General features: G+C 42.1%; 1 protein-coding gene across 1 annotated transcript in view; it reads right to left on the reverse strand.

The window, feature by feature from the left end:
* Positions 1–615: 615 nt before the first annotated feature.
* Positions 616–13,582, reverse strand: part of LOC122932828 (nectin-3-like protein) — a 56,783-nt gene continuing 43,816 nt past the window's right edge. Inside the window, exons 4-5 of the mRNA XM_044287460.1 lie at positions 5,733–5,853; positions 616–2,316 (exon numbers count right to left, since the gene is read on the reverse strand). Coding sequence (XP_044143395.1) covers positions 2,305–2,316; positions 5,733–5,853 — 133 coding nt within the window. The 3' untranslated portion in view covers positions 616–2,304. The remainder of the gene's footprint in view (positions 2,317–5,732; positions 5,854–13,582) is intronic.

Consider the following 13,582-nt stretch of genomic DNA (forward strand, 5'->3'; position numbering starts at 1 on the left):
TTTGAGTGGGGTGCCTGTGGCCGTTGACCCCCTCATAATACTCAGTCTATGAAATGCCTGGAGTCAAGGTGCTCTGCGAGCTGCTTCCCCTGGAAGACATCTGCTGCAGGAGAGGGGGGAGGGTGCTCCACTCACTGCATCGTGTCTGCTCTCCTTCCAACTCTCAACTCACCATAGCTTTCTGCAACCCCTCCTTTGGTAGGAAGCAGGACTAGCCCACTGCCACCTGCTGTTCAACCAGGCACAGTGCATGTAATAACAATACATAAGTTACATAGCAATATAATTAAGGTGTGACGAACTGCAACCTCCGCGGCCACAATATGTCACAAAACCGTCACAGCGCCCCTAGTGGTCAATCCGCAAACAGGCCTCCCAGACACTTTCAGCACACCGACAGTCTAACTTGAGTCCGTACAGTCGATAGGCTGAAAGTGCGGGGATTGGACCGCACATTGACCACAAGTGAGCGACCGGACCGGAACCACACACAGGGTAGTTTAACTGCCACCACCTTGCAATTTATGGGAGCAAGGAACCCACTATCTGGATAACAGAACCGAGTAGCTCTCTTTCTCTTCGGAGAGGCTAGGGTAAGTTTTTGAAGTGTTTGAAAGCAGGCATATGGCTAGAGAAATGACTTGGAGGTCATTTATTATATATATACAATACAAGTTCTCAATATGTGCAGTGATTAAGGAACGTATAGTCCAATAAACAAAAAGGGAGAAAAGAAAGAAAATACTTATTTTCCGCAGAAAAGATGTCCGTTGGTAAAATTGTCCGTTGCAGGGATAAAGTCCAAGAAACCTTTGTCCAGAGTGTAATAATCCGAATATGCCTACAGCCCACGGGTTCTCTGGCTGAGGCCATCTTCAGGTGTTGTTAAAAGTGGAGAACTCCTTTAGCAGATTCTAGGCGGGGAATCGAGAGTCTGCCTGTTGGGGCAGGCTGTATTTCTGAGATGAATGCCAGTTCTGAAATATGGTATGTGCCATATCGCGGGATGTCTCTGCTGTACATAAGTAAAGAGCACAGATTCACATTACCCACAAAATATGGAGTTCAGGGATATCAAATATGACTATTATAACCTGTTTTATGATGGGGTAACGCCATAACTTTACCTGGGCATCTCCTAGAGTTATGTTTGTCATATGTAAATGTCCAATTAATTCTGAGGGACAAGATGACGTAATTTTTATGTCCGTAAGACGCATGGTCTCTCTTAAAAAGGGTAAAAATCATATCTCAGATCGTGGTGCCTGACTGTCTATAGTTTCACCCAGGTAACTTCCTTTTCAGGAAACTGACTTCACACCTCTTATTTACCAGGGATGCAGACGAATAGCCAGTGTCTGATCAGTTAATTGTAGAGGACGCCGTAATGAAGTTAGCATTCGGTCCATTTCCAGTTTTAGCTGTGATAGAGAGTCTGTAGGAAGTCTGAAGCATGCTGGCCTCTATTGACTGACTTGAACAAAAGGACATAGAAGGAGACGCTCTGAGTAATCAGATTGTAAGCTCTGGGGGCCCCTATGGAAATAAGGACTGTTTAATAGGCCCATTGATCGGTAAGGGATAGTAATATTGATAATATTGTGAGGATGGTTCAAAATTCTCGCGGATCATCCGTGACATAAGGCACAGTATAAAAGAACCTGAAATCGAATACACAGATGACATTATTTGCTAGCTATTAGAGACAGTAGCTAGGTGTAAGGGGCTATTTGGAATTGTAAAAAATAGTAGGAAATGTGATGAACTAAAAACATAACCATTATTTATGCATTGATTTCTGCCATTTCTCCAGTGCATCACTGACACATCCCCACGGTCTTTATTAACTTTTATGCATTGAGAACGTGGAGTTAATCCACCGATACATCCAGTCAGTGGTCTTGTGCTATGCATGCTTGCCTCACTGCTAAGGTTAGTGACACCAGGCAGGGTCAAAGCAGTTTTCATTTATTACTGGAATTTAAGCAGTTTTTATATCATCAGAGAGGGCGTTCCTCTACTGAGGCCCATGCCATTGTTTCATTGGATAAATACAAAAACAAGAAAAGAGATAACACTTGGCATCTGCAATTATTTTACAAATGTTGGTATGTAAACATCTAGGTGCCAGCACCATATTGTAATGGCTTCACATTAATATCATGACATCCTCAACACTGATCAAGAATGATATCCAAATCTCTTTCAATTCCAGATGGGACAGTATCCGCCATGTTTATACTGCTTCTGGATGAACGTTCCAATTTAAAAAAAATTCTGATAGGATTTCCCTTGGAGATCAGATTAATGGCGAGTCTGAAAGAAAGATATAATAATATAAAAAAAACAAGAAAATACAAGGAATGTATCATGTAAATGTGTCATAAGATCTATATTACTATATAAAAGAAGATGCGAATAAGTAGTCATACCCCTTAAACTTTTCCACATTTCTTCACTTTACAACCACAAACTTAAATGTATTTTTGGGGGGTTTATGTAATAGACCAACACAAAGTATCAAGTATGTGTGAAGTGAAAAGAAAATGATACATGGTTTTCAAAATTTTTAATAAATAAAAATCGGAAAAGTGTGGCGTGCATTCGTATTCTGCCCACTGTGCTCTGATACTCCTCAATAAAAGCAGTGTGATAAATTGTCTTCAAAAGTCATCCACTTAGTAAATAGAGTCCACCTGTGTGTAATTTACTACAGTATAACTACAGCTGTTCAGTGAAGACCTGAGAAGTTTGTTAGGAAACTTTACTGGTCAAATAGCATTACGAAAACCAAGGAACACGCCAGACAGGTCAGGGATAAAGTTGTGGAGAAGTGTAAAGCAGAGTTAGATTATATTAAAAAAAAAAAGGCAAGGAGACAACTAATTAGAGAAGCAGCCAAGAGGCCCATGGTCACTCTGGAGGAGCTGCAGAGGACCACAGCTCAGGTGGGAGAATGTGTCCACAGGAAAACTATTAGTCATGTATCCCACAAATTGGGCCTCTATGGCAGAGTGGCAAGAAGAAAGCCATTTTTGAAGGCAAGCCATAATAAATCCTGTTTGCAGTTTGCCACAAGCCATGTAGGGGACACAGCAAATGTGGAAAAAGGTGCTCTGGTCAGATGAGACTAAAGTTGAACTTTTTGGCCTAAATGCAAAATGCTATGTGTGGCAGAAAACTAACATTGCACATCACCCTGAACACACCATCACCACTACGACACATGGAGGTGGCATCATCATGCTGTGGGAGGCTTTTATTCAGCAGGGACAGGGAAGCTGGTTAGAGTTCTTGAAAAGATGGATGGAGCTAAATACAGGGCAATCCTGGAGGAAAACCTGGTTGAGGCTGCAAAACACTTGAGGCTGGGGCAGAGGTTCACCTTCCAGCAGCACAACAACACTAAACATCCAGCCAGATCTACAATAGAATGGTTTAGATCAAAGCATGTTCATGTGTTAGAATGGCCCAGTCAAAGTCCAGACCTTAATCCCATTTAAAATCTGTGGTGAGGCTTGAAAATTGCTGGTCACAGATGCTCTCCATTCAATCTGACTGAGCGTGAGCTATTTTGCAAAGAAGAATGGTCGAACATTTTTAGCCTCTAGATGGTAGAGACATACCCCAAAAGACTTGCAGCTGTAATTGCAGCAAAAGGTGGTCCTACAAAGTATTTACTCAGGGGGTCTGAATACAAAAGCATGCCACACTTTCGAGATTTTTATTTATGAAAGATTTTGAAAACCATGATACTTTGCTACTTTGTGTTGGTCTATCACATAAAACCCCCCAAAAATACATTTAAGTTTGTGGGTGTAACATAAAAATGTGGAAAGGTTCAAGGGGTATGAATTTTTTCAAGGCACTGTATACATCGAAGAGACCCAGGTTATACCAGCATGGTCCATATCACTATATACAAGATATATAACTTATACCAGCTGTACCTTTATAATTACATACAGGAGATGCCCAGTTTATACCAGCATGGTCCATATCACTATATACAAGAAAATGTATAACTTATACCAGCTGTACCTCTATAATTATATACAGGAGATACCCAGGTTATACCAGCATGGTCCATATCACTGCAACAGCGGCTGCTGTGCGCCGCTGTTTCCCTGCTTACTGCCACGGACCCGGGCGCAGTGTTCAGCGGTGATCTACTGCCAGTGCTTCCCCATTCTCCACTGCAGTCCTGGGCTCTGTCCGTGTAGGTACTGTTGTTCTGGGATCCACTGCACAGTTTCTTTTCAGCCCTGGTCACAGTATGCTTGCTGCTTGTTCCCTGCAGCACTTCCTTAAGTGCCGACGCATGTCACTCCTGTGCTTTATGGGTTAGATCATGTGACCTCACTGACCAATCCTAGCCCTCCGGCACATATATAAGTGGCTCAGCCCCCTTCCCAGATGCCTCAGTGTCAAGGTCCTTTGTGTTCTGCTAGGTTGCTGTTGTCTCTGCTTGTGTACCTGATCCGTGCTTTTGTTTCTGGACTCCACTACCTGTTGGATCCCTGCCTGCTTGTTTTGATTTGGCTCTCCTGTTGCCGACCCGGCTTGCCTGACCTGTACCTGTGCCGCCTGCCCGGACCTATTGCTTGTTTGGTTTGACTTCGCCTCTGCCTCATCTTTCGGTCCTGCACTGTTGCTCCTGGTTATGACTTGGCCTGCTGACTACATGTGTACCTCTGGTACCTTGCTCAGGTACTTCCTAGTCCAGTTGCCTGGTGTGCCAATCTTCCTCAAGAGGTAGTGACCTGGTGTTCAACTTGGGAAAGTTTATACCCCCCATCAGGGGTACTGTGAAGATCGAGGGGTTCACTTAGACAACGCCCTTAGAGGTGGTAGGACACGTGGCACAGTGGGTTCACTTACTATATACAAGAAGATGTATAACTTATACCAGCTGTATGTATATAATTATATACAGGAGATACCCAGGTTATAACAGTATGGTCTATATCACTATATATACAGTATATAAGAAGATATATAACTTATACCAGCTGTTCATCTAAAATTATACATATACAGGAAATACCCAAGTTATACCAGCATGGTCCATATCACTATATACAAGATGTATAACTTATACCAGCTGTACATATATAATTATATACAGGAGATGCCCAGGTTATACCAGCATGCTCTATATCACTATGTACAAGAAGATGTATAACTTATACCAGCTGTATATATAATTATTAGAGATGAGCGAATTTCATATTTTGAAATTCGTTCACGCTTCGTTTGCTGGTAAAAGCAGAGTTGCGTTGGATTCCGTTACCATGGATCGTAACGCAATTTTATGAGGGAATGCATAACGGAATGCCTTTAGAAGCATTCCGTTATTCATACCGTCATAATAGAAGTCTATGGGCTGTAAAACGGATCCGTCCCGTTTCCGTTATGCAGGGGAGTCCTCACCTGCATAACGGAAACGGGAAAGATCCGTTATGCAGGCCATAGACTTCTATTATGAAGGGAATGAATAACGGAATGCCTCCAAAATTAATCCGTTATGCACTCCCGCATAGAATTGCGTTATGGTCAGTGGTAACGGAATCCATAACACATGCTGTACATATATAATTATATACAGGAGATGCCCAGGTTATACATGCCTGGTATCACATAGGCTGCAGGGATACATTTAGCAATGGAAGGGTAAATTTATGGAAATGCTAAATCCATATCTTTATTTTTAAATGACATCAGGATCTTACCTCAATCTTCAAGTTTTTAGTAGTTACTCCTAAGTAGTTTTTCACCTCACATGTGTACACTGCTGGTTCTGCATCTCTCGGAAGAATGATGGATGATGATGATGCAATAACTTGGTCTCCCCTATAATAAACCATTTCCTGTTATTTACATCTGAACCTTGATTCCCGATTAGTGGGTTTCATGAGTAGGAATGAGGCTTATGTATGAATGATTATTAGGGTTCAGTCACATCACATCTCGTGTGTTGTGATATTTGCAATGACTTTGCAAATATAGCAGCAAAAATCACAACTAACAAAATCCTTTGTACCGCTAGCAGGGATAGACGACGTATCCTTAATATTGTTAGGCAAGCAAGGCAGGAAAGGGAGGTGGATGTCATTGTCCATCTTGGGACAAATGATCTGGCTTGCAATGAGGTTTCAAAGGCTAAGGAAGCTTTTCACACACTTGGAAATGATATACGAGAGGTTGCATCAACTGTTTCATTCTCTGCAGTTTTGCCTGTGCATAACCTTCAGCATGACAGAAAGATGCGCATTAAGGAATTCAATGTATGGCTTGGTGAATGGTGTCTGAACCAAGGGTTTGGCTTTGTGTCTCATGTTAGCTCTCGTTGGAATGGAAAAAACCTGTACAAGAAAGATGGTTTGCATCTTTCTCTCAAGGGAACGAATGTCCTCAGTGAACATTTCAAAGTATTTGCTAAGGAGCATTTAAAGTAGGAAAGGGGGGCAAAAGAGTGACAATCCAGCAGTCCGACTGCCCCCCCAGAACAATGCCAGAAGATGCCAGTAGCACATAGGTTAAGAAATGACAAGCTCAGAGTCTTGTCTACAAATGCTCGCAGTTTAGGGAATAAGATAAATAAACTTGAGGCTATAATAGCATCTGAGAATATAGATTTAGTGGCTGTTACTGAGACGTGGTTCAATAGAAGCAATGACTGGGATATAACAATACCAGGGTTCTCTCTATATAGGAAAGACAGAGAAGGCAAGAAGGCGAGAGGGGTGGCCCTGTATGTGAAAGATAGCATAAAATATAATTTAATACAAGTTAGCAAGACCAATTTAGAGTCAGTTTGGGTTACCTTGCAGCTTGATAATCATAAGGTAACTCGTGTAGGTGTGATATATAGACCACCTAGCCAAGTCAAAGAATTAGGTGATCTACTAGTTGAGGAAATAGCTAAAATGACATTGAAGGGGGAAGTTATCATTATGGAAGACCTTAATCTTCCAGATGTCAACTGGAAAACCAAAATAGCTAGTTCTGCCAGGTGTATAGATATTCTAAATTCCCTACTGGGATTATCTCTACAGCAAGTAGTTGAGGAGCCAACCCGGAAGGAGGCCATTTTAGATTTAGTATTCACAAATGGGAATTTGGTATCTGATATTACTGTAGGGGAAAGCTTTGGATCTAGTGATCACCAGTCAGTGTGGTTTACTATAAGTACAGTGACTGATTCACACCACACAAAAACAAAAGTTTTAGATTTGAGAAAAACTGACTTTTCTAAAATTAGATTAGTGGTATATGAGTCCCTATCAGATTGGAACAGTTTCAATTGAGTCCAGGAGAAATGGGACTACTTAAAAGTGGCACTATTGAAGGCAATAGAAAATTGCATTAGGCTTGTCAGTAAAAGCAAAAAAGGAAAGGAAGAGACCACTGTAGTACTCAGCAGAAGTGGCCAAAATCATTAAAAACATTTAGTAATTATAAAAATAACTAAACGAGAATGACAGACAAATTTATAAGATTAGGCAGAGAGAGGCCAAACAAGTTATAAGAGCTTCTAAAGTGCAGGCATAAGAGAAATTAGCTCAATCTGTGAAAAAAGGCGATAAGGCATTCTTCGGATACATAAATGAAAAAATGAAACTAAAACAAGGAATTACCAAATTAAAAACAAAAGAAGGAAGGTATATGGAAGAAGATAAAGAACTAGCTGACTGCCATAATGAATACTTCTGTTCAGTTTTTACAAAGGAAAATTAATGAAAAGGACCTGAGTTAGGGAGGAAGACTAGTGAATCTGTTGATGCATGTGTCTTTACAGAGGAATAGGTTCTAAGTCCACTGTCTAAAATGAATACAAATAAGTCACAGGGACCTGATGGGATACACCCAAAGCTTTTAAAAGAGCTCAGCGGTGAACTCGCAAAACCATTAACAGATTTATTTAACCAATCACTGGTAACAGGAGTCGTCCCAGAAGATTGGAAATTAGCAAATGTTGTGCCCATTCACAAGAAAGGTAGTAGGGAGGAATCGGGCAACTATAGGCCAGTAAGCCTGACATCAATAGTGGGGAAATTAATGGAAACCATACTCAAGGAGAGGATTGTGGAACATCTAAAATCCCATGGATTGAAAGATGAAAAACAGCATGGGTTTACTTCAGGGAGATCATGTCAAACTAATCTTATTGATTTTTTTGATTGGGTGACTAAAATAATAGATGGCGGAGGTGCAGTAGACATCGCTTATCTAGACTTTAGTAAGGCTTTTGATACTGTCCCACATAGAAGGCTTATCAATAAATTGGAGTCTTTGAGCTTGGACTCCCATATTGATGAATGGATTAGGCAGTGGTTGAGGGAAAAGACAACAGAGGGTTGTAGTCAATAGAGTATATTCAGACCATGGTCTTGTTACCAGTGGGGTACCTCAGGGATCTGTTCTGGGACCAATATTGTTTAATATCTTAATCAGTGAAATTGAAGAAGGCCTCGATGGTAAGGTGTGTCTTTTTGCTGATTACACAAAGATTTGTAACAGGGTTGATGTTCCTGGAGGGATACACCAAATGGAAAAGGATTTAGGAAAACTAGAGGAATGGTCAAAAATCTGGCAACTAAACTTTAATGTTGATAAGTGCAAGATAATGCACATGGGGCGTAAAAACCCAAGAGCAGAATATAAAATCAGTGATACAGTCCTAACCTCAGTATCTGAGGAAAGGGATTTAGGGGTCATTATTTCAGAAGACTTAAAGGTAGGCAGACAATGTCATAGAGCAGCAGGAAATGCTAGCAGAATGCTTGGGTGTATAGGGAGAGGCATTACCAGTAGACAGTGGGAGGCGCTCATGCCGCTCTACAGAGCACTAGTGAGACCTCATCTGGAGTATTGTGTGCAGTACTGGAGACCATATCTCCAGAAGGATATTGATATTTTGGAGAGAGTTCAGAGAAGAGCTACTAAACTAGTACATGGATTGCAGGATAAAACTTACCAGGAAAGATTAAAGGACCTTAACATGTATAGCTTGGAAGAAAGACGAGACAGAGGGGATATGATAGAAACTTTTAAATACATAAAGGGAATCAACAAGGCAAAAGAGGAGAATATATATATTTTTTTTTAAGTTTTGAAAATACTTTATTCTGATTCATGAGCAGAAAATACAAAAGATACATCGACCCCACAATAGGGTACTTGTTACACATATCACACAATCAGAGGTGCAAACATATTTAAGTACCTACAATAATGGGGAAGGGGGAAAGAAGAGAAAAGAAGGGAAAGAAAAAAGGAGGGGGGTTAGGGGGCTTCCTACTGTCCCTATATCCCTTGATTAAAAGCCCTGTCTATTTTAGGAGGAGAAACCTCTGTATTTTTTCCATGGGGACCACGTGGCCTCGAACACCTGTGTTCTTTTGGACTCCCACCCTGCAATCTGCTCCAATCTATACAATGCATCACACTTCGCAATCCACTGGGAGATGGACGGGGCCCTGCGACTCTTCCAGCCGCGAAGAGTTGGCCTAGCAAGGAGGAGATATGTCTATTTCCTTTAGCCTCACCTATTAAGCCTAGTAAGCATCCTTTAGCTGAGGGTATAAACTTTACCCCACTGATCTGTGAACATATTGCGCAGATCTGTGTCCAGTACCCAGAAATAGCAGGGCATGACCACCATATGTGCAGCAGGGAACCATCTGCATTAAGGCACCTCCAGCACCTGGAATCACAGTCCGGGTAAATGAGATGTAATTTTTGGGGTGTGTAGTACCACCTAGTGATCAACTTATAAAGGTTTTCCTGCAATTTAACACATCTGGATACCTTGGGTGCGTTAGAACAGATCTGCGCGACCTCCCTGTCTGAGAAGTGGACGTCTAAATCCTTTTCCCACCTACGGATGAAGCTATATGAGCCGGGTCTGGTCTTGGAAACAAGCACAGAGTATAGCCGCGCCACTTTTTTCATAGGGGGTACCTTGGAAAGTGTAATTTTTTCAAACTGTGTCATAGAGGCAGACGGAGAGATTTTCTTTTTCCCCAAGTATTGTTTAATGTACAGTTTGTGGATAAAGGATAACGTTTGCAATTTAGGGTGAGTATCCCATCCGTCTACTAAATGTCCCGATGGATCGAATAGGTCAACTAACTGAAGGGACATCTCTTTAAGATCTCCTGGCAAAGTAGAGCCAAAGATTCCCCCAGAACTCCACAGAATATCCCTCACCTGAAGCACAGGCGACACCTCGTGGCTTGAAAGTAGAACCTTAGATAAATCAGAATGCCATAGCTTCAATGTATTTTTCGTCATGATGCTAAGTGGCCTGATCTGCTGAGGCATATCTCTAGGGGGAGAAAGAAGGAATGATCTCAGAGGGAGCCTCGTATCCCCAGATTCTGCCAGAATGTCAAGTCTGTTCTCTGTGCTCCTAATCCATTCCAGACATCTCATCCCCTGAATACTGCCATATCAGGAAGACCCATTCCCCCTAGCCTGTTTGGCTGTATCATTGTTGAGTGCGCGATACGGGGTCTAGATTTTTTCCAGAGAAATCTAGAAAAACATTGTCTCAGTTGGGTAAAAAAGGATTTTGGCAGGTGGACAGGCAATACCGACATGTAGTACAGTATTTTAGGGACTAATACAGACTTAATCAATGTACGTCTTCCAAACCACGAAGTGAAGGGGATGCTCCATGAGTCGATAGTGGCTGATATTGACTTATATAAGTTACGGAAATTGTCCTCAAATAGATCACTTGGATCTGAGGTTATGTTTACCCCTAAAAACTTAATGGAGCGCGTTGTCCAGACATATCCATATTGCGTCTCCAAGGACGACTGCAAGTCCCTACCTGCTGTGACATTTAAAGCTTGGGATTTCGTGGGGTTAATAAGGAAGTTGGACATGGTCCCAAACTTCTGGAACAGGTCCTCTATAGCAGGAAACGCCTCAGCTGGATTGGTTATGATAACCAAAAGATCATCGGCGAAAGCTGCCAACTGGTGATAGGTGCTTCCCACCCTCAGGCCCTGGACTTTATCCTCCTGACGTATCGCTTGAAACAAGCACTCTACCACAAGGATAAAGAGCAGGGGGGACAGGGGGCAACCCTGCCTTGTACCATTGCCAATAGTAAAGCTGGGAGATAGAGTGCCATTTACCATTACTCTGGCCGTGCGGGAAGCATACATAGCCATTGTAGCACTTATGAACTGGGGCGGAATCCCGAATTTAGACAATGCCAAATGCATAAAAAGACAGTCTATGCGGTCGAACGCTTTTTCTGCGTCTGTCCCTAGGAGGACTAGAGGAATGGATTTTTCCCTAGCATGATGTATAATATTGACTATCCTAGTAGTATTCATCCTTCCCTCCCTGCCAGCCACAAATCCCACCTGTTCCGCATTGATCAGTCTGGGTAAAGGGTTGTAACCTAAGAGCAAGAATTTTGGCATATAATTTCAGATCCGCATTCAAAAGCAAAATAGGTCTGTAGTTGGCACAGGATGAAGGATCCTTACCCTCCTTCGGCAGGATAGTAATTAGGGCAGACAACATTTGTGTCGGGAGCGGATTACCCTTATATACCTCATTATATACTTTAAGCATTCTGGGTAACAGTATTGAGGAAAAGGTGGCATAATATCCCGCGGTTAATCCATCTGGCCCAGGACACTTATGCCTAGGGACTGTGCTTAACGCCTTGTTCAATTCTTGTAACGAGAAAGGCTTAGCAAGGAACTGAGCTTGATCCTGGGAAATAACCGGGAGGCTCAAACCTGAAAGCCACTTTTTAATATCCCCTGACCTTATTTTATTTTCCGCCGTACTACCACTCTCCCTAAGATTATATAGCGAGCTGCAATAGGTACAAAATTGCTTTGCAATAAGGTCAGTTGACATAAGTGATCTAGCAGATGCATCCTGAATAGAGTGTATATAAGACTTGACTCTACGCTTTTTCAGACTGGACATCATGAACTTCGATGCCTTATCCCCATGTGCATAGTATTTAAATTGCGCTGACAGATAAAGTTTGGCCACCCGGTTATTCAGTATGTTCTTAAGCTCCACCCTTAATCTATTTAATCTATCCAATACTTCTGGCGAAATCAGTTTTTTGTGTAATAATTCAAATTTTTGAATCTGGTCCTGCAACAACACAATAGAGGCTTCCCTTTTCTTTTTGATATGTGAATTCAGCGCAATAAAATGCCCTCTCACAACCGCCTTGTGAGCCTCCCAGACCAGACCCGGCGACATATCCTCCGTCTCGTTGAGACTGGGGCATGATCTGACAATAAAATACTGCCTATCGAAGCATGAGAGCAATCGCCCAGAGACCTTGGGGGGACAAACAGGTAATCTAGTCTCTGGTTTGAAACATGTGCTACTGAATAGTATGTGTAGTCTTTCAAAGTTGGGTTCATAGACCTCCAAACATCCACTAGTCCAAAATCGGCTAGTTTTTTCTTAATTCGCCTAATAGTGACCTGGGATAGTGACGAGGAGCCCATTGATGTATCCAGATGCTGATTCAAAGCTCCATTGATGTCACCCCCTACTACTACGGTACCTTCAGCAAAATCCTGCAGCTTTGCTAAAGTGTTTTCAATCCACACTGCTTGGGCCACATTAGGAGTATACAGATTGCCTATTGTAATTGTCTGGTTACCCAAGGTCCCATTCAAAAACAGGTAACGGCCTTCTTCATCTTGAAGGGTTGAATGCACCACCAGCGGAACATTTTTATGAATCGCTATAGAAACCCCTTTCGAGGCCCCAGAAGAAGAGGTACTATGGAACCACTGGTTGTATACCATGTGTGATAGACGCGGAACATGTTCTCTCTTGAAATGGGTCTCCTGCAAGAGAGCGATGCTCACTTTTTGTCCATTAAGAAGCTGGGAAATTTGAGTATGCTTGGGTGGTGCATTCAGTTTTAACTCAGCCATACTGAAGATATAGTGATCGCTACATGCCCATAATACATTCTACCAATATATCGTCGGGATATTGCATCAGGAGTAGGAAGGAGGGGAAGGAGAAAGGGGGGAAAAGGTACAAAACATATAAACCTCATTAAGATTATCAAAGATAAAGCCTCAATGACCCGCTGCCTGCTTCCAACAGCGCATTTTAAAACCTGAAATGCTACCGTGGTCATCAAGAGGGGGTAGAGAGGACTAGAGAACGGGTCCTAAATGTGAAGAACGAGTATAGAAATGTGAATGGTAAGACAAATCTATAAATTAACATGTCAATAGAATCAATAGTGAATTCACCCCGCAGCAAGCTGAAAGAAACCCCCAGGGGGCAGTGCTGTTACTATCGTGGCACAGGGAACATGTACATAACCAACCAAGAAGGATTATGCATAGAGAAAAAATAAATAAAAAATTAACTCCCAACTGTCCATAGTGACGGACAACTCACGGGATCTCAGATACAAATATAGGCCCTGTCAAGCCCTTAAGAAAGTCCCACATCTGGTGAAGAACGTAGCGAGACTCGTCACTCGATATCCATTGAAAGATCAGCACCTCTGCATCTCCAAAAGGGATAGATTTCTTGGATTTGGCTGCCCTCA

The sequence above is a fragment of the Bufo gargarizans genome, chromosome 3, assembly GCF_014858855.1.
Source record: "Bufo gargarizans isolate SCDJY-AF-19 chromosome 3, ASM1485885v1, whole genome shotgun sequence".
Classification (NCBI taxonomy): domain Eukaryota; kingdom Metazoa; phylum Chordata; class Amphibia; order Anura; family Bufonidae; genus Bufo; species Bufo gargarizans.